Consider the following 18,649-nt stretch of genomic DNA (forward strand, 5'->3'; position numbering starts at 1 on the left):
GCTGTCGGGGCTGCCGTGCGGGGCCACCCTCTCCTGCCCGCCTAGCTTCGCTCCTCATCACTACACCTGCCACCGTGCGCACAAAACCAGCCCCTATTTCCCTAGTCCCGCCCTGGCCCGCCCCACCGGGAGGTGGCCGGGCCCAGCCCTGCTCTGCCCGGCCCGGTCGCCTCCTCCCGCCGCCGTCCCGCGGGCGAGGGTCCCGCTGCTGCAGCCCCGACCCCCGCGGTGCCCCCGAGCGGAGCCGGCCCTCGGAACTTCGGCAGGTGCCACGCCGTGCTCTGAGTCGCGCACACACAGTAAAGCCGCGCTCCATCTAAGTCTTCCCCGCTTCCTTTTCAAAAGAAGCAGCTCCAATGTCCCATTTGGGGCATCTGTGATTTCTGCCATGAAATCAGGACAGAAATAAAACCAACAGTGGGGGTCAATGTTGTGAAGGGCAATATAAAACAAATGGCCAAAAATTCATCACATCTGTTAACTAGGCATTCCCCATTACTGGGTTCCTGGGGCCCAGCCAAGCTGCTACTACCCGCTGGCAAAAGCCACAAAGTGTATTTTCCCAGCTGCACGGACAAGTGCAGGAGTTCCTAGTCTGCTGCCTGTTTTTCATATTCACCTCTGGTAGCTCACACACCACAGTGCCCTTGGCAGCTAAGAAGACGGCTCCATCCCTGCCCTGAGGAGCTCACCGTCTAAAGAAGTATGACTGAACAAACAGAGGAGTGGGAACACACCACTTAAAAGGACAGATACAGCCACACTATCTCAGCCATCACTGCAAGCTAGTGTAGCAGCTCCAAGTGATTAGAAACACTGGAGGGAAAGTATTAATGCCTGCAATTCCCAATATTGCAACATTAACTTTGAATGTGGAGCTGCTTCCTAATGGAGGAGCTAAACTCAGGCTGTCAGTGACCAAAATTAATTTAGTTACCATGATGTCCTTCATGGTCCTCTCAGCAAGGCAGACCTGTCTGCACTAGGCAGGTTTGTGCTGCAAGCAGCTGCTGATCAGCAGTTCATGAGTTTGTCTTGCTGTAGTTTGCATCCATGCAGAGAAGATACAAAGGTGTTTCACCTACACTAATGTTGAACTTGAGAAAAAATCTTTAAGTCAGGCACAGTCTAGAGTGCTTTTACCTGTGGCTGACAGAAAGTCATAAGCACTGCAACCCTTCCGGTTCAGTGGACAAAGCATGTCCACTCTTTGGAGTCAGCAAACACACTTCCTGGGAACTGCAAGAAGACTTTTCCTCTGCAGTTTTTTCTAGCAGTTTGCTTTAATCAACCCCTTATGTGTTTTTACACATAGCGCAGCCTTAAACTTCTACAGCTACAAAAATACTGGGGATGATATTAGCAACTAGGCTGCTGCTAAAACATGTGCCAGGTAGTCTTGCTACAGCAAGTGGCTGCTATCTCAAGGGACGGGCCAACATTAAACTGGCTTTTTCGAGTGCCATGCTCTTCAGTGCTAGTTCAGAGCCAGGTGACAGCTGAACTGCTCCAGAAAAGGCAGAATGCGCTGGGGCTGGCGATACTCTGCAGTGTGTGAGGTGTGGCAGTGCCTCCAATGGGACCAGCAAGGACACAGCACACTGCAGCTGGGACAGGCAGCACAGCTAGCAAGGATCTTGCAAAGCTTTCCCAGTGCATTTCAGACACTGGCTGACTTTCTGTGAACCATGTTATCTCCATTTAATCAGAAGAAATGAATGCAAATGATGGATTATTCACCAAATTTTTCACTGTTAGCAAGGAAGAGAAATGAAGAGAAGTTGATAGCTCCAGCTTTCCATTTGCTGTTTACTCAGGAATGGATCTCCCTTAAGAAGATACACTGTTGCCCTATTCCAAGGATCCAGCTCTTTTTCTCTTACTCCTTCCCTAAAATCTCTTCCTTCTGGGACTATGCTCCTTTTTCCTTGCAGTTTCTGACAACCGTTGGTTGACACACACTTAACTTGTCAATGAGCTTAAGTGATTTTTAATCTATATTTAAACTAAGTGATTAAGCAAACAAACAGGGCCGCTCCCACAGATTCATTTCTCAGGTCTTGCCTTGGTCCTGACAGCTAACAAAAGATGCAGATTCAGTTTCACAATGCAGAGAACAGTCAGATATTTTGGGTTTGCTAGATTTTTTTTGTACAGTTTTGGCTTTTTTGCAGTGAAAGTCTGTCCCATTACCCGAGCTGCTGAAGCAACAGCTCCAAGGACTGGCTCTGCCTATGTAGGTAGCAGGTACATTAGGAGAGCCCCTTTGCATGCTGCTTGCCTGACATCCTCCTCTGCCAAAATCATCTGTTCCTGAGTGAGAATTACACAGTCTGCAAGGCTGTATTTGGCCTCACTCCCAGGAATTATAATTAGTACAAATTATGATGGTATTTCTCATGATGTGAATTCCTATCCACCAGGAATTAAGTGCAGAAGATCAAACTCTTTCCAGGCAGATCAAATACAGATTTCAGGTACTGTTAGTTTTTAGCCATTACTCAGCTGGGCTGCACAGAAAAGCTGCTCCATTAAAGTGATTTACAGTGGAAATAGATTTCTGTATTTAGGCAATGTGTGATTGTCACCACCAAAAAAACTTCATACATCTCTATTAATTATAATAATTCTTCTCACTGCTGCTGTGGCAGGACAAGTCCACATATGGACCAAAACAAGAACAGTACATAAGCCAATTTGGATAAGGAGGACACATGGGCTTGTCCCTTGTGGGGATGAAACTATGAATCAGCTCAAAGTATTCCATATAATTTCCCTTCTGAAGTAAAGTGTTATAATAGTGTGAAATGGTGACTCTGCTTTTTTGCAGATAGTGGTCCTGACTTTCAATGGCTCCTGAGCAATGCTTGACTTCCAACAACCTCATATTCTGTTCCTCTGACAACACTGTATTATGCCTTCTTGGCTGATATTCTGCTTCCCAGTCTTGTCCAAAAGTCACAGAGTGGAAGCCATTATCATTTTTGCAAAGCCTAGCAAACTACTCATGTTGCCTCAGAAAAAACATTGTATTTATGGGAGGTGGCAGTTTTAAAAATAGCATGGCTCTCTTCTCAGCAAGGAAAAGGAAACAAAATTATCACCCCCTCCTAACATCGCAGTGAGGAACCCAGCCTTCAACATTACCTGCATTTGCACAAGTGGGCTGTATATGTCAATATGGTTCCTTTGCAAATGGTGCCCTGGGATCACACTTCTGAGTCTGTTCACAGTGCTGCACAAGAGAAACCCTGAACAATGAGAAATGGGTGCACGGTGAGAACAGGCAACAATGCCATCACGCACAGGGCAGGTGGGTGGGGAGCTAGACTGGGGGGGTGGGTGTGTGTGCTAAACTGGAGTGCAGATGCAAGAGCAAACTGGATCCCGTGATGTCAAGAGACACTGAAGAAATCGAGGTACAGCCGCTGCCCAGCTGGTCGAATTCGTAATTGCAAGCAATGACACAACCAGTTCTGAGTCATCCAGAGTTTGTCATGCACCTGAGTTTGCATCCTCCCTGGGAAAAAATCAAGCGTAACTATAATTACCATTTAAAAGGAGTGACAGACAAAAGGGTGAAGACAAGAGCCCGAGCCCGGTTTTCGCCTGTGGTGTGCCTCGTCTAGTTACTGCAACCTTCAGGAAGTTATGTCAAACACTTCTTTGTACCATTTTCTACCAACTTCGCAGAGGCAGAAACAGACACAACACAGAGTCAGTGAAACATCAGGGTGTACGTTCACAGAAAGATGATAGGAGAAATCCAAGGAAGAAATATTCTAGTACTTGCTTTCCTATATAGAGTTTCTGATTGATAGGAACTCCATAGTTTCTGAGTCTACAGTAATAAAAATGCTTTACAGTTCTAAAGCAGCTAATGGATACTTCTGGTGTGAACTGGAGATGTGTGCTTTCAAAAAGCCTTGGGGAAAAAAAAAATAATAAAGGAGAGAGAAGCAATGTTAGACTACAGCTCCCACTATCCTGGCCTCTGAACTACTTCATTGCTCTTTGAAAATAAAAGCAATGCCTGGAAGATGCACAGAGATGTTCTGGTTTATCTGTTTAATGCCATTCTTGTTAAATGTGGAGGCAAAAAGCCACAACAACAATATTATACTACATTTTCAGATTAAAGACTAATAATTTTAAATGAAATAACAATTCCACTAGCTTCAAAAATATTTTCTTAAACGTTCCAAAGGAAGACAAGCACCGTATTGTACTAAGTCCCTTCTCAAACTCAACTTCATCTCCAATCTGACTTGCTTAGGAACTAGTCCTACCTCTCAGACATGCTATGAATAATTTAGAAGTGTGTTGCCATCTGCTGGAGAAAGTACATCTTTTAATATATCAACTGATGACTGTGAAAGAACAGGCGAAGTTTAAGGCATTCAAAAACTTTCTTTAATCTGAAAGAGAAACAGCAAATTTCAGACTTAAGACAGGTTGGAAGACAATGGTCTGAGCTTAATTTAATTATGTCACTCAATCGGACACTTTACACAAAAAAACCCCACAAAAAACAAAAACCAAAACAATACCGAGGCGCTAACGTTTAACAGGAATGGGTGAGGGAATTAGCAAGAGAAAGGTGATAAAGTTCATATCCCCCCTGTGAAACAAGGAAAGGCAGGCAGTTAACACTAAACAGTGAAGGGCTGGGTTGAAGAGGGATCAAAACCCCTTAAATGCTGTAAGATCACTGTCTCTGCCAAGTTATCAGTTTCAGTTCTCAGGCTTATCATTAATGGATCTTCCTTGAGGATCAAAACTGACGGATTAGCCACAGGGTGCTGGTGATGGGAAAAAGGTTTTCTCACTACAAAAGCATGTTACTATCCTGCTTTTTTCGTATTCTAGGACAGATGGGTTATCCCCTAGGGTTTCCATGGGGGCACTCGGTGGGTTTACAAAGGGCAGCCTGCTCTGGAATGCACATGTAGCATCAACAGTCATTGGTAGTTGACTTATGGCAAAACAAAGTGTCAGGGGAACCGTGGTCTGCAGGTCTGCAATTGCTGCTCGGATATGATACAGTTCCACCCAGTGTTTACTGGTCTGCAGGAGTCTGCTTCTGACAATGGGTTTGAAGAGCTTGGGAGGTTGGTTAATGGTTAGGAGGAGGGCTCTGGCAAGATTTTGAGTTTTGATCTTTTCCAAGGTAAATTATAGTAGTTGTATGGCTTGTGTAGGTTCCAGTTCAGGCTCTCATGGGTAGCTGTGATACCCAGGGCACTCAGCCTCTGTAATTCTGTTTACTGCATTAAATTTGTACACAGCATTCAAAAGGTCACTCAGAAACGCTGTCCCTTCTCTTTGGAGAAGGTATCTTGATTGAGTGGGGGACACAGATATCTGCAGCACTTTCTTCAAAGCAGGTACAGGGGTGTCTGATAGCCTGGAAGTACATTACACCTTTGCTGGTATCTTATGGAGGCTGGTGCATTTAGGGAGTTACACCTATTTGCCTACGGCTTTTAAGAATATAGGGTATTTTTTATGCTGATCACTGTGAAGGAATATTCTATATACAGTGAGGTGGAGTGATGATCAGTACCGTCTGTAGTGGAAATCTGTGAGGAAGTCCAGGGTTTAATTCAAATTTGTGTCATTAGATTCTGCCCTTACTTCTTTCCACAGCCACATCTTCCTGCCCTCTCCTCTGCACCAGCAGTCATGTTTAGATCATGGATCACAGAGTCATCTGCTGCGGGGCAATGAACTGTCTCGCTCTGCAATCATATATGCACTGATGTGCACCAAGTGGGGGTTGGACACGGCAGCCAGGAATGACACAGACAGCATTGAGGAAGCCCAGATTTAAACAGGGTTAATCTGCTGGGAGTCTGGACCTTGGACACATTATATGTTTGTCAATGTCGTTATCTAGAATTACCTGTTCCTCTAGGCATCTGAAGAGAATAACATGCCATGCAACACCTATATGTTGATAGCTGTGTCCACAGCTTGAAGAAAATGTTAACTGTTTAAGGCAAAATTACTACTAATTGCTGCAACCGTGATCACAGCCTTACCAAAGCAAGATAAGGATTAAGGTTTCCAATCCAACTATATCGCCAAAATCCCCTAAATTTTCTCGCACAAGTGCCTCCTATAGACTTACACCACTGCTACACACAAAATGTAATCATCTGATTCTCCACACATTCCTGGTGAATCAAAGAGCTGACAAATCTTTCGTCTGCAACCACTGCTCTTCCCTTCTTTTCAGAATATCAAATTTGTGAATGTAGCACTGGAATATAATTACTGCACACGTTTGTAAATTAAATAATCACAGCAGATGATACTGCAGATGGATGGAGTAAGCTTGTGGGCTTGCGCTAGCTTTAGGCTGATGTTTTATTTCCAAATAAGGTGAAAATCTGGCTTCCAATTTAACCACATTAAAATCAGACACAGTTTTCTCATGAGCCCTAACAGGTAATAGTATCTGCCAGAATGAGAACAGACATTCCTTCAATTTCTAGACCTAACCAAGAAAAAAACAATTTATAAGACATGGACTGATCTAAGCTTTGAGTGGAAAGAGCTCATGGAGAGAGCTTACATGGATAAATTTGTGTACAAATATCAATTTAGCCTAATATCCAGATATATTTCCCTCTTACCAAATAACCCTTCAGTTATTTGTTACTGCTAAAAATATGACTAAAAAGAGAAAAAGTAGAAGCATCATTGTTGAAGACAACAGGGGGAGACTTCATATCAAATGAGGGGTCAAACTACGCTCACCCCTGTGACATAAACATGAGCTGAAGCTGCAACAAATGTAGAGAATTGTAGAATGCTCCAAGAAACTAATCATCTCCTCTTTTTAAGAGAAGTCAAGAACTTCTTGGTTTGATAAATCCTGGATCTGGTAAATCTGAATGAAGGCTATGATTGGTGATGACTTTTGCAGAGGAAGTGAATGCTTTAAAATGTCCTGTACACTAAAGGACAGTGTTTGAACAAGAACAAAAGGATTCAGACTAGCCACAGCTTATATTAGACTGGAAAACAGAGCTCAAAATCATGGGAGTGTTTCGAACAGGTATGAGCTGTGGCAGTCAGGGATAAAAATACCCACACTATCAGACAGAGCTTGACAGGAGTACAGAAAGGACTATATGATGTGGTAACTACAAGAGTGGGAGAATGGATCTGATAGTCCAAGAAGTCCCTTCCTACCTGATTAGCCTAAACCTCATGTAATTTGTTTGTACCTTTTGAGATGCTGAAAGAGAACAGTTGCTGCTTATGAAGATGAGGATGATTAGACAGCAAAAGAATGTGGTTTTTCTATTTTGGCTCAGAGCTGCCACATAAAGAGGGTAAACAGCAGAGGCTGTGACTGGTGCTTGCAAGCAGGCTGCATCAGCAAAAGCCATGTTCTGTTTTTAGCAGAGTAGGCAGAGGTGACCCTGTGGAGGCATGCCATGGGAGCCTCCAGGAACCCAGCTAGTGTGGGACCTGCATGTCTGGCTCAGCACTGGGGAGAAGGCCTGAGGCTGAGTGATGCAGACCACAGCCCTAGTTTCTGAGGGTGCGGTGTCCAGTAAAAGAGCAGAGAAAAAGGAGGTGTAACTTTGTTTGTGAGAAGCCAACCACATGCAACTGCTGATTGTGGTGCCTCACTGCCACCTGATGTGCAAACTGAGTTTGGGAAGACCTCCTGTGTCTTGTAATGGATCCCTCTTGCAAGCTGTCCTGTACAGAGAGACATTTCTCCACTGCTTCCAGAACGTGAAGTTTATATCTAATATGCAGTACATAATATACTCATAGTATAGTACACAGCACACATACAGTGTATACATATACATCTCTATTCATTTTATAGAGGATGAAACCCAAAGGGTTGTGTAAGAGACTAGTCTTTTTGTTAATGCCGTTATAAATTCTGCTAGTTTAAGCTAGAGGATAAAATTGTAACAATTGTTGGCACACAAAACAAAAGACAAACCAAAAGAAAACTCCAGGTATTTATAACAAATACCATTTAGCAACACAGAAGCTGGGTCCAACATAGAAACCTGGGATAAACTTGCAGAGCAAGTCTAGTATAGTTTAAGGACAGCCTTATGCTGGATACCCTTATGCTGTGCCTCAACGATCCCTCTAGAGATAAAGCCAAGATTTTGCCACCTGATGCTACACAAGAGCCACAACACAGGAGTTTTTACAGAGTGTTTTAAAGCATACAATTCCTAGTTGTAGTCAGTAGAATTGCTCTGGCAATCAGGGCTAGTAGGGCACAGTGCTGCACTAATGAGGTGATTTCTCATGCATGTAGTCGCACACAAAAGGACAGCGTCACTGAAAACTGGGAAAGAAAACCTTCAAAGCAGAGTTACAGGTTAGAAAGCCGACACCACTTTGTAACAATGCCAGGTAAATGGGGATGTGTGGGGGTGCCTCTGCCTATCATGCACACCAAGATTCACACCTCTAATACTTGTATGCAATTTATTATGTGAATATGTATTTACACCGATTTCCAAGCAGCCTTGTACGCATGCTAATTAATCGTATAGGTCTTATTATACATGCTCATATACTAGGGAAGGGGTCTCTAGTGGTCTTTTTAGGGGTCTCTAGTGGTCGTGTGGGATAGTACCCTACCTCTATTTAGCCCTCTTTGGCGGCAAATCCAAGTTTTCATGTTTGGCATGGTCCTATCTTGTTATATTCGGCAACAAAACCAGAGAGTACAACCCGCCTAGACGAACTTCTGGTTATTACTGACAAAAATGCTGACTTTGTTCATCCGAGTGAGCCCTTTCTTTCAGCATAAGCCTTTCGGTATCGGCGGCAGCGAGCGGGCACCGCGCGGACCCCAAGGCCTGGCAGCAAGGGGGAATCACCGGGCACGGGAGTGTGAGGGACTCGAATCCACCAGCGCCATCGCCATCGCCATCGCCATCGCCATCGCCATCGCCATCGCCATCGCCATCGCCATCGCCATCGCCATCGCCATCGCCGTGAGGGAGCGGCTCCTCCCACCGGGCCGGGCCCGCCGCCGCGCATGCGCACTGGAGGCGGGTCAGCTGAGCGCGCCGCGCCCGGGCCGCGCTGGGCCATGGCCTCCATCCTGGACGAGTACGAGGACTCCCTGCACCGCTCCGTCTCCGTGCAGCACAGCCGCGCCAGCGTGGGCATCCCGCACTCCGGTATGTGTGCGCCGGGGCCTCCCGTGTGCGGCCTTCCTGCTGAGAGGGGAGGCGAGGCGGCAGCTCCGGGTGGGGAGCAGGGCATGCCAGGCTGTGCAGCCTGGAAGAGGTGTGTCACCGTGTGTGTGACACGGCTGCGGCTGGATTTTCCACGGCTTGCTGTGGGAAGTGTTTAGAGACAGGGAGCGCTTGATTCCTGGCTCAGCAGAGTGGTGCTGCCTGTGTGTGGGAGGCTCTGGCCTGAGGCGCTGCGCGGGGCAAACGCGGGTGCGTGAAGAGTCGCAGTGCCTGTGTGGTCACAAGTTACCACCAACCACACCTCAGCCCTGAGCAGCTCAGTGGTAGCGGGTTGAGAACATCTCATCGTCACCTTGCTTCTTCTTTCTGCTCCTCTCTGAGGAAGCCATGCTTTACCGGGTTATGGATGTGTGCGCAGCTGTTCCTGCATGGAGTTCCTTTCCTAACCCAGGCGCAGTTTACCAAAGACTTCGTTTCTCTAGCGTGGTTCTTCTAGGCTGACATGTGACCAACAAAGCAGTCTGTATCACTACTACACTTTTCTGTCAAGGCATGTGAGGCTTTGGTACACTGTAGTGTGCAGGGAGGTGTCCCTTCAGTGTAAAGTAATAGTGTGATGACTAGTCCGTTTTTTCTTTCATGTCTGAGGAATTTATTCCATTATTATTCCGTGATAGATTCAAGCTTTATTAGGTTCAATAACCATTTTCTACTAGATGTCATCTCTCAATATTTTTTGAGTGTGGCAGAGAAATGTAGGTTATGAGAGAACTCTGTTCCACCTGGTGTTGTCATGGTAGTACCAGCTGCTATGCAGAGCTGCGTTTTTGAGTTAAAAGTTTGGAAATACCTGGACACATTATTTCAAGTTTTTTTCCTTGTATAGTGTTGCCCACTGGTAGCCTTTGGGGAAACCAGGTTGCGAGGTTCCTATATATACTAAGAATTGATAAATTCTGTCATGCTATGTATATTATGGAGTATGAATACACTGATAGAGTTACTCTGAGTCTAGGTACTGAAATAGGTATGTTCCCCTTGTTTGTTTTGTCATGCATGGTATTTCTTTGTGTGGCGTTAGATAAAGAATAAATGGCCTGAGTAGGTGTTGTGCAAAACAGTACTGGGACAAGTTGTGTCACTGAAAATAAATTTTCTAGGACTCAGCTTTTCTTCTTGACTGCTGCAACACTGTCTTCAGTCATGGCTGTCCTAGAATTGAGAAATCTGCCTGTTTGCTTACAGTTGATATTGGCAGAGGAAGTTCAGGAAACTGCTTAATTGCAAAGGCACAGTCTAATCAGGATTTCAGTTATTCTTAAATCAGGCCACACAGGCAAGTTTTAATAAAATTTGGGTTGGTAAAAGTTGTGGGCAATCTGAAGTTTAAATAAATTTATTTTGTAAAAAGATACAATAGTTAACTTCCTGAAAGCAGTCTTTAAGGTTAGGTTTGCAATTTTGGAAGACTTTGAAACATTCCTCAGTTTCAGGGAGATGTTCCCTGTGCTTATTAAACTGCAGGTGATGTTTCTCAAAGTTGTAGATAAACAAGCAGTGACTTTGTATCCAACCTAAAGTCCTGCTGCATTGTGTGGCTTCGAGTACTTTAGCTCTGGCTTTGAAAAGCCTACTTTAACCCACTAGACTTGACCATACTAGTGATCTTAGATCTTTGGACAGATTAGAAGGTCTGAGGAAATATGTAGCTTTGCCCAGAAATCAGGGTGGGAAACGCTGCAGTAGAATCTGCCTTAAACAGAAGAGGGACACGGGATAAGATGAGGGATGAGACTGTTTGAAAGGAATTAATGTAATAAAATAGACATCTCCTTTGTATAGAGAACTGTATATTAAGGAAGTTCATATTTCTTCTGTTAGGGACAATAGCTAAAATCCTCATATTAATGGTGATGATCCTATGGGTGCTATTAATATAATGGATACAGGCCTAAAGAGTCAAGAATGCTGGAATCCAATACTTTGGCTTGAACTATGACTGAATTAAACCATAAACAGTTTCTCCTTAACTCTAAACCCTTACCTCTGTATAGGTGCTATTTGTTCCCTTCTCTTTCCTACCTGCATTTCAGTTTCTTTGCTGAGTCAGCCTTGCTTTGCCAGGTGACAGTCTGAAAAAAATTTCAGATTACCTGGATGAATGTGACTTGATAATCTGATAACATGTGGATTTTTCAGAGTAACCCTTCCCTTTTATAGCGATATATAAAAATATGTATTTATTGGTTAGCTGTGATATGTGAATCTGCACCTTGGGAGCTTTATGTACGTGTTTTGAACTGCAGTTCATACCAGCAAATTTAAACTGTGGCATTGCAGCTCCCTTATCTGAAAAGAAGAACATCAGTTCTACTTAACTGGAAATAGAGGAATGCACACTTGTATAAATGGGTAGTGTAAGGTGTGGATCAGTGTGTAAGAAAAAAGCACATGCTGAGCAAAAGACTGCCTACTCAAGTTGTGGTTGCTTTGTCTCTTCCTGCATGTGCATCTTTCTTCTGGAAAAAGTGTATTTTAAGGATCCTGCAGCTGGTCTAGAGGTGAGGCAGAAGCAGGGAGAAAGCATTGGTGGAATAGACAATTAAAGGATTTGGCTACTAATAGCAGGCTACTTTCCACTACCACTTTCCACTACTACTTTTTAAACACCAGTAGGGCTGGAATTAGAGATTTTTTTTTTTTCTCTGTGTTCCTGCTCCATGGAGCATACTTCCTTTCCAGTAAAACTTGGAGCAGGACATGATCCTTTTAGTCTTATAGACTGGATTTTGATGTAGTTTGGGGTTGTTGTTGTTGTAGGGTTTTGTCTTTTTAGTTTCTAAGTGTTTATGTTCTTCCTCCAGGATATGTCAATGCACGACTGGAGAAGGAAACGCCAATATTTAACAAGCAGAGGATTGATTTTACTCCTCCAGAGAAAATTAACAGCTTAGTGGTCTCCTCTAACCAGCTCTGTATGAGCCTTGGGAAAGACACCCTTCTCAGGTAATGCTGCCAGAATCCTGAAGTTATTGTTTGTTTTTCCCCACTTTCTTTTTTTTCCTTAAGTTGTTAGGGAGCTTACATTTGCAAACTGGATTAAAAGTCACGAGCCCAATATAGAAAACAGGTGAGGGGTTCCACGTATGTGGACTTTTGTTGGCAGCCTGCTTTCATGGTTTCTCTTTGCAGGATTGATCTTGGGAAGCCAGATGAACCTAATCAGGTAGAGCTGGGACGCAAAGATGAAGCCAAAGTCTACAAAATGTTTTTGGACCACACAGGTGAGGCAGTGGGTTGTGGATATTTACAGACAGTGGACAGAGCAGAACAAATGCTGGTGAAGGAGTTCTCTTTCTGCTTTGTACATAAGGAGGTCAACCTTCCATGAGCCAGACTCTTTCCCAGTGTCCCTGTCCACTGATTTGCCCTTTTGTTATTAGTAAAGCATGGGTTTGTTGTGCCTCTGTTCTGTTTTTGAACTCTGGAATAAACACATGCAATTAGGCTGTTCTGAGCAAGGCTGCTAAAACCAAAGGAAATGTCACTCTCTGCTGTGTGGTTTATATAAAGAATTTTTAAAACGGGCCATAAAACATCTGCAGTTCACTGTAGCGTAGACTGATTTTAAACAGCTAAACAGAAGTTTGGAAAGAGATGCTCACATCTCTCACCAATTGCCAGGGATAGGAGGGAAGTCTGGGAAGTGTTTATCCTTAGAACATTTATCGAAATAGAATACCTTCTTGCTAAAGCGTCTGGTACCAGTTATTTGGCGTTGCAACATATGGGCTACTGTTCTGATCCAGCATGGAAATCCCCCGCATTCCCATGAATGCCTGGGAAAGTCTTGGATTACGTATGTTGATATTGGAACTTATCAAATGTTAGGATTAAGAAGCTGCAAGAATTTGGCTTGCTTAGGCACAGTCTTGATTTGTTCTCTCCTTCTCCCTCCCATACCCCTCTGCTGTTGGCAGGCTCTCATCTCCTGATTGCTCTGAACACCAGTGAATGCCTTTACCTGAACAGAAGTGTTCAGAAAGTGCGGGCGCTCTCCCGCTGGAAAGGACACTTGATTGAAAGTGTGGGCTGGAACAAATTTCTTGGTTCAGAAACCAACACAGGGCCTATCCTGGTGGGGACATCCCAGGGGCAGATCTATGAAGCTGAAATCTCTGTCAGCGAAGGAAGCCTCTTCAGCACTAACCCTGACCAGTACTTCCGACAAGTCTACACTCTGGAGGAGGAATCTGGACCTGCCCCAGTCTGCTGCTTGGAAATTGAACGAGGGATAGAAGGGAAATTTTTTATTATAGCCACCACTAGGAAGAGACTCTTCCAGTTTGTTGGCAAAGTGCCTGAAGGGACAGAGCAGCAGGGCTTCAGCTCCATATTTGCTGTGCATGCTGACCATCTGCCCAGTTTTCGGGAGTTTCCAGCCAACTTGGGCTTCAGCGAGATAGCCTTTTACACTCCAAAACTGCGTTCCAACCCACGCTCCTTTGCCTGGATGATGGGAAATGGTGTTTTATATGGTACACTGGATTATAGTCGTCCTGATTCGATTCTGAGTGATGAACAGGTCTGGGTTTATCCGCCTGATATTGACATAACTGTAAACAAGCCAATTTCCATTGTACTTACCCAGTTCCACTTCCTGTTGCTGCTGTCTGACCGAGTGAAGGCTGTCTGCACTCTGAATGGACAGGTTGTTTTTCAGGATCTGTTCCTGGAGAAATTTGGCTTGCTGACACGCATGATTAAAGATCCCACAGTCCAGCAGATATGGATCCACACTGAGAAGGTAGTCTTCCGCTATCATGTCCAACGGGAATCTAGAGACGTGTGGAAGATGTATATGAATATGAACAAATTTGATTTAGCAAAAGAGTATTGTAAGGACCGTCCAGAGTGTCTTGACATAGTGTTGGCCAAAGAGGCAGAGCACTGCTTCCAAAACAAGAGGTATCTGGACAGTGCCAAATGTTACGCACTGACCCAGAACTACTTTGAGGAAATTGCTCTGAAGTTCATAGAAGCCAAGCAAGAAGAGGCCCTGATGGAGTTTCTGATTAAGAAGCTGAGTAACCTAAAGCCTTCAGAGAAGACACAGACCACTCTGCTGACCACGTGGTTGACAGAGCTGTATCTGAACTGGCTGGGTATGTTGCAAGGAGATCCCTCACAGCGAAATCTCTATTTGGATACACGGGAGAAGTTCCGCACTTTCCTGAGCAGTCCTAAAAACAAAGACTGTCTTTTTAATAACCGGGCATCAATTTATGAGCTGTTGGCGAGCCATGGTGACACAGAGCACATGGTCTACTTTGCAGTCATCATGCAGGATTATGAGCGTGTAGTAGCTCACCACTGCCAGCATGACGAGTACGATGAGGCTCTAAACGTGTTGTCCAGGCACAGAGATGAGAAGCTCTTCTACAAGTTCTCTCCGGTTCTCATCCAGCATATCCCCAAGAAGGTAGTTGACGCTTGGATTTCTATGGGCTCTAGACTGGATGCCAGGAACCTCATTCCAGCCCTTGTAAACTACAGCCAGAGTGCCAGCACCCAGCAGATCAATGAAGCCATTAGATATATGGAGTTCTGTGTCTACCAGTTGGAGGAAACCCAGCAAGCCATTCACAACTACCTGTTGTCTCTTTATGCTTTGTGTCGGCCGGACTCGCTGCTGTCATACCTGGAGCAAGCAGGAACCAACCCAAACAGAATCCACTATGACCTGAAGTATGCACTGCGCCTGTGTGCAGAGCACGGGCACCACCGTGCATGTGTCCACATTTACAAAGTGATGGAATTATATGAGGAGGCTGTGGATCTTGCCTTACAGGTATGCGTGTGTCTGTGCATGTTGTGGTACACAGGAACGTAGCTTATTCAAGTTACCTTGAACAGCAGAGCATTGAGAGGAACTGGACAGACTCGCTGGTATCAAAGCTGTGTAGCTGAGGCTTGGAAGGAAGACCTGGCTCTGTTAACATTTTTCTGTGCTTTGACAACTGTTTAGAGTAGGCAGCTGACTGACAAACTATAACTGAGGGTGAGGGCATGGAAAGTACAAGGAGTACTGTCTGTCTCAGTCTCTGACATAAAATACCTTTAACAGACCAGCATTTATGTAAGGTTTGTACAGCTATTGTTAAGGATTCTAATTACTTCCTAGTCCTCGCTTTGGTAATTATAACAGAAGCCTTTGTCAGCTTAGTCTGACCTTCAGGGAGATGCTGGATTTTTTTCCTGTTGGAATTCCTGTGTCTTTGCTGAAAAGTGGGGCCAGTAAAGATACTGTAACACGAATTTACACTTTCTGTGCTGGCCTTTGCTCACTGTTGGGGAGCAAGCCGATCTTCAGTAAGGAGTATTGGTGCAGAGGAGAGGTGTCTGACATGGAAACAAGGAGCAGGCCAGTAGTGCAGTCCTAGGCAGTGAAATAACAAGAGAGGTTTTCTAAATGCCTCTTCAAATGGACAGCAGGCTTTGAAGTTGAATGGTGGATAAACAAAGAGAGAAGCTTAACTCTGTTTCCTTGTCTGTCCAACTTTTAGGTAGATGTTGATCTTGCCAAGTCCTGTGCAGATCTTCCTGAAGATGATGAGGAACTCCGGAAGAAGCTGTGGTTGAAGATCGCTCGCCATGTTGTTCAGGAAGAGAAGGATGTCAAGAAGGCAATGGCCTGCCTCTCCAGCTGTGCTCTGCTGAAGATTGAAGATGTGCTGCCATTCTTTCCAGATTTTGTAACTATTGATCATTTCAAGGAGGCAATCTGTAACTCCTTGGAGGATTACAACAAGCACATTGAGGAACTGAAAAGGGAGATGGAGGAAGCCACACAAAGTGCCAAGAGGATCCGAGAGGACATCCAGGAAATGAGAAATAAGTATGGCTCTGTGGAGCCTCAGGAAAAATGTGCTGCTTGTGACTTTCCACTTCTAAACCGCCCTTTTTACCTTTTCCTGTGTGGTCACATGTTTCACTATGACTGTCTCCTGCAAGCAGTTTTCCCAAACCTTCCTGCCTATAAGCAGGCAAAACTTGAAGATCTTCAGAAGAAGCTGGCAACTACCAGCCAGCCATCCAAGAGCCACCATCGTCCCAAGGACACAGACACCATTAGCTTGGGGAAGGGGCAGCAGAGCCGGGAACAGATCAAAGCTGACATTGATGATATTGTGGCAGCTGAATGTGTGTACTGTGGTGAGCTGATGATCCGCTCCATTGACAAGCCTTTTATTGATCCCCAAAAGTATGAAGAGGAGATGCAAAGCTGGCTGTAGTTTTTCTAATCTTCAACTGTCAAACAAATTATGAAGCTTCTGTGGTGGGAATATAACCTCCAGGAGCAAGAACACAGTGACTTCTGTGCAACTGTAAACAAAGGGTAGTGGAGTATTTTTACCAGGGTTAGGGAGAACTAGTCTTGAAAAATGGGGAGATATAGCTATGGCTGTTTAAGAACTTTAACAATACTTAGAGCTAACCTACTGGAATATATTTAGCAGATGTTTCTGCTTGCAGTACTACTGAGGTTCTCTGTGTGAAGCTAAATGGAGTGCCTTGTTGTCCAGAAGGAATTGGGAACAGCCTGTGTTTTTTCTGCCCTGTTGTGTGGTACTTGTTTTGGTGAAGATGAGCTGGAATAGAAAAGTAGTGAAGGCCACTAAGCAGTGTAGTCTTCATTCATCACTTTCAAAGCTAGAATTTTTGTTGAGAATCTGTAACCACATAGAAAGAACATGAAAGGACAGAAGCTCCTCCATATTTATATTTTGTAAGCATCATGCTATACAAATACATGTTTCTACACAATGTGATACAAGAATGTGCATAAATTTCAAGCAGGAGTATCTCATAATACACTAAAGTAATTTGTCTGCAATTCAAGATGTATAATTCTCACAAGCTTTATGCACAAGACCACACACATTTGGATTTTCTGTAGGTACTGTTTCTTGAAATGCCTGTTCACCCCTTCCTCTTTCCATCCTTTTTCTACTATGACTGCCTTTGTACAGTGAGTCTTGGTTTTGTCTTCACCCCAAAACAAAACTGGTAGATGCAGTAGTAAAGTTTCAGTTGACACTTGTCTTCAAGCTGCACCTTAGCATCAGACTCGAGATCTAGTCAGAGGATTGCTCAAGGGTAGTCTACAGAAAAGTTCTGTTGGTGTGAAATTTGCTTTGCCCTTTGAAGCTAGTACCTTGTGCCTAAACAGTCTTTTGCCTTCCACTTTTTGGAGATGGCTGCAAGTCAATGCTTTTATCTATTGCTTCAATTTGGAAAATTTTTCTCAAAAGGTAGCCATCACTGCATTGTGAGTGAGAGAAGAAAAAAAAAATTTTGTTAGCAGTTTAGCAAGGGCTCCTTGTTCCTTGTTAAGAAAATAAAATTTTAGTTAGGTTTTGCTGTTTGGGACTGAATCACAAAGGTAGTAATTGACAGAATAATTGAATGTTCTAAAAGAAAAAACAATTCTTGTAATTAAGGCAATAGAAAATAGTATCTTCTGAAAAAACACCCCAGTTCTTTCACATGAATATGCGTGTTTGTCTTGAATACCTCTCAATCTCCTAACCACTTACCCTGTTTGTAGGGTTGTAGAAATGGGTCTTTGTGCTATTTTAGGAGAATATGTATTGGTTTCCTCAAGGATCTGAGTTCAGAACATCAGAAGAACATCTATGCTTTTTTTGGGAGCATCAGCCTGGAATGAATGAATTTTATCTGCATAAAATGACACGAGTAATAAAAAACAGAAATGAAAGTAGGAAGACCTGAGGTTTCAGGATCTTCTTTTCTTTGATGGAGCCGTGGGATAGGCAGTCCCATTCACCACCTGGTGGTGTGTGTTTGCTGGCTTGTCAGAGAGCACTGTGTCAGTGGCTCCATTAAGCGGTGGTTCAGAAAACCCACATGCTGTAGTTTTCTTTGGCTCTGCATAGCCTTTTGCTTTAATAAGCGAATAAGCTGGTGGGTCTGGCAGAAGAATTTGTGATGAAAATGAAATGTGATGTCCTTTGAAGTTTACCATTAAACTTGTTATAACTGGCCACTCCTGTAAATCATCATCTTTTCCTGTAAGCAGTGTGATATTTAAGGTTGTATGTGTTGTTATAAAGCAACAGTAGTTTCCCACCCAAACCAGTTTCTGGTCAAAGGTGTGTGGCTATTTTTGTGCCCTTTGGCAGAACATGGGTATCAGCTCATTCTGATGTAGGGGTAATTTCAAATTATTTTGACATGTTCTTAATACTTGTTCCTTGAATCTTTTGGGCTTCTACAGGATGCTTTCCTGGTATATTAGAATGACTGTAGTCCTCCATTCTTTTCCTGTTTGTGCTAGAGAAGTGGCATCACGAAATAGACATTTGCAGAGTGATCTGCTTGTCCACAATATTGCAGGAAGCTGTGGGAAGTGAGGCTTTGCC

General features: G+C 44.0%; 1 protein-coding gene across 1 annotated transcript; it reads left to right on the top strand.

Annotated features, from left to right (window-relative positions):
* The first annotated feature begins 9,053 nt into the window (after positions 1 to 9,053).
* Positions 9,054 to 18,271, top strand: VPS18 (VPS18 core subunit of CORVET and HOPS complexes). The gene is made up of 5 exons (XM_005522477.3): positions 9,054 to 9,185; positions 12,068 to 12,209; positions 12,396 to 12,487; positions 13,184 to 15,054; positions 15,770 to 18,271. Exons 1-5 carry the CDS (start codon positions 9,095 to 9,097, stop codon positions 16,496 to 16,498), a joined length of 2,925 nt encoding a protein of 974 aa, XP_005522534.2. The 5' UTR covers positions 9,054 to 9,094; the 3' UTR covers positions 16,499 to 18,271.
* Positions 18,272 to 18,649: the final 378 nt, after the last annotated feature.

The sequence above is a fragment of the Pseudopodoces humilis genome, chromosome 7 (genome assembly GCF_049639895.1).
Source record: "Pseudopodoces humilis isolate 2021_Gansu_Grassland_sample_001 chromosome 7, ASM4963989v1, whole genome shotgun sequence".
NCBI classification, from domain to species: domain Eukaryota; kingdom Metazoa; phylum Chordata; class Aves; order Passeriformes; family Paridae; genus Pseudopodoces; species Pseudopodoces humilis.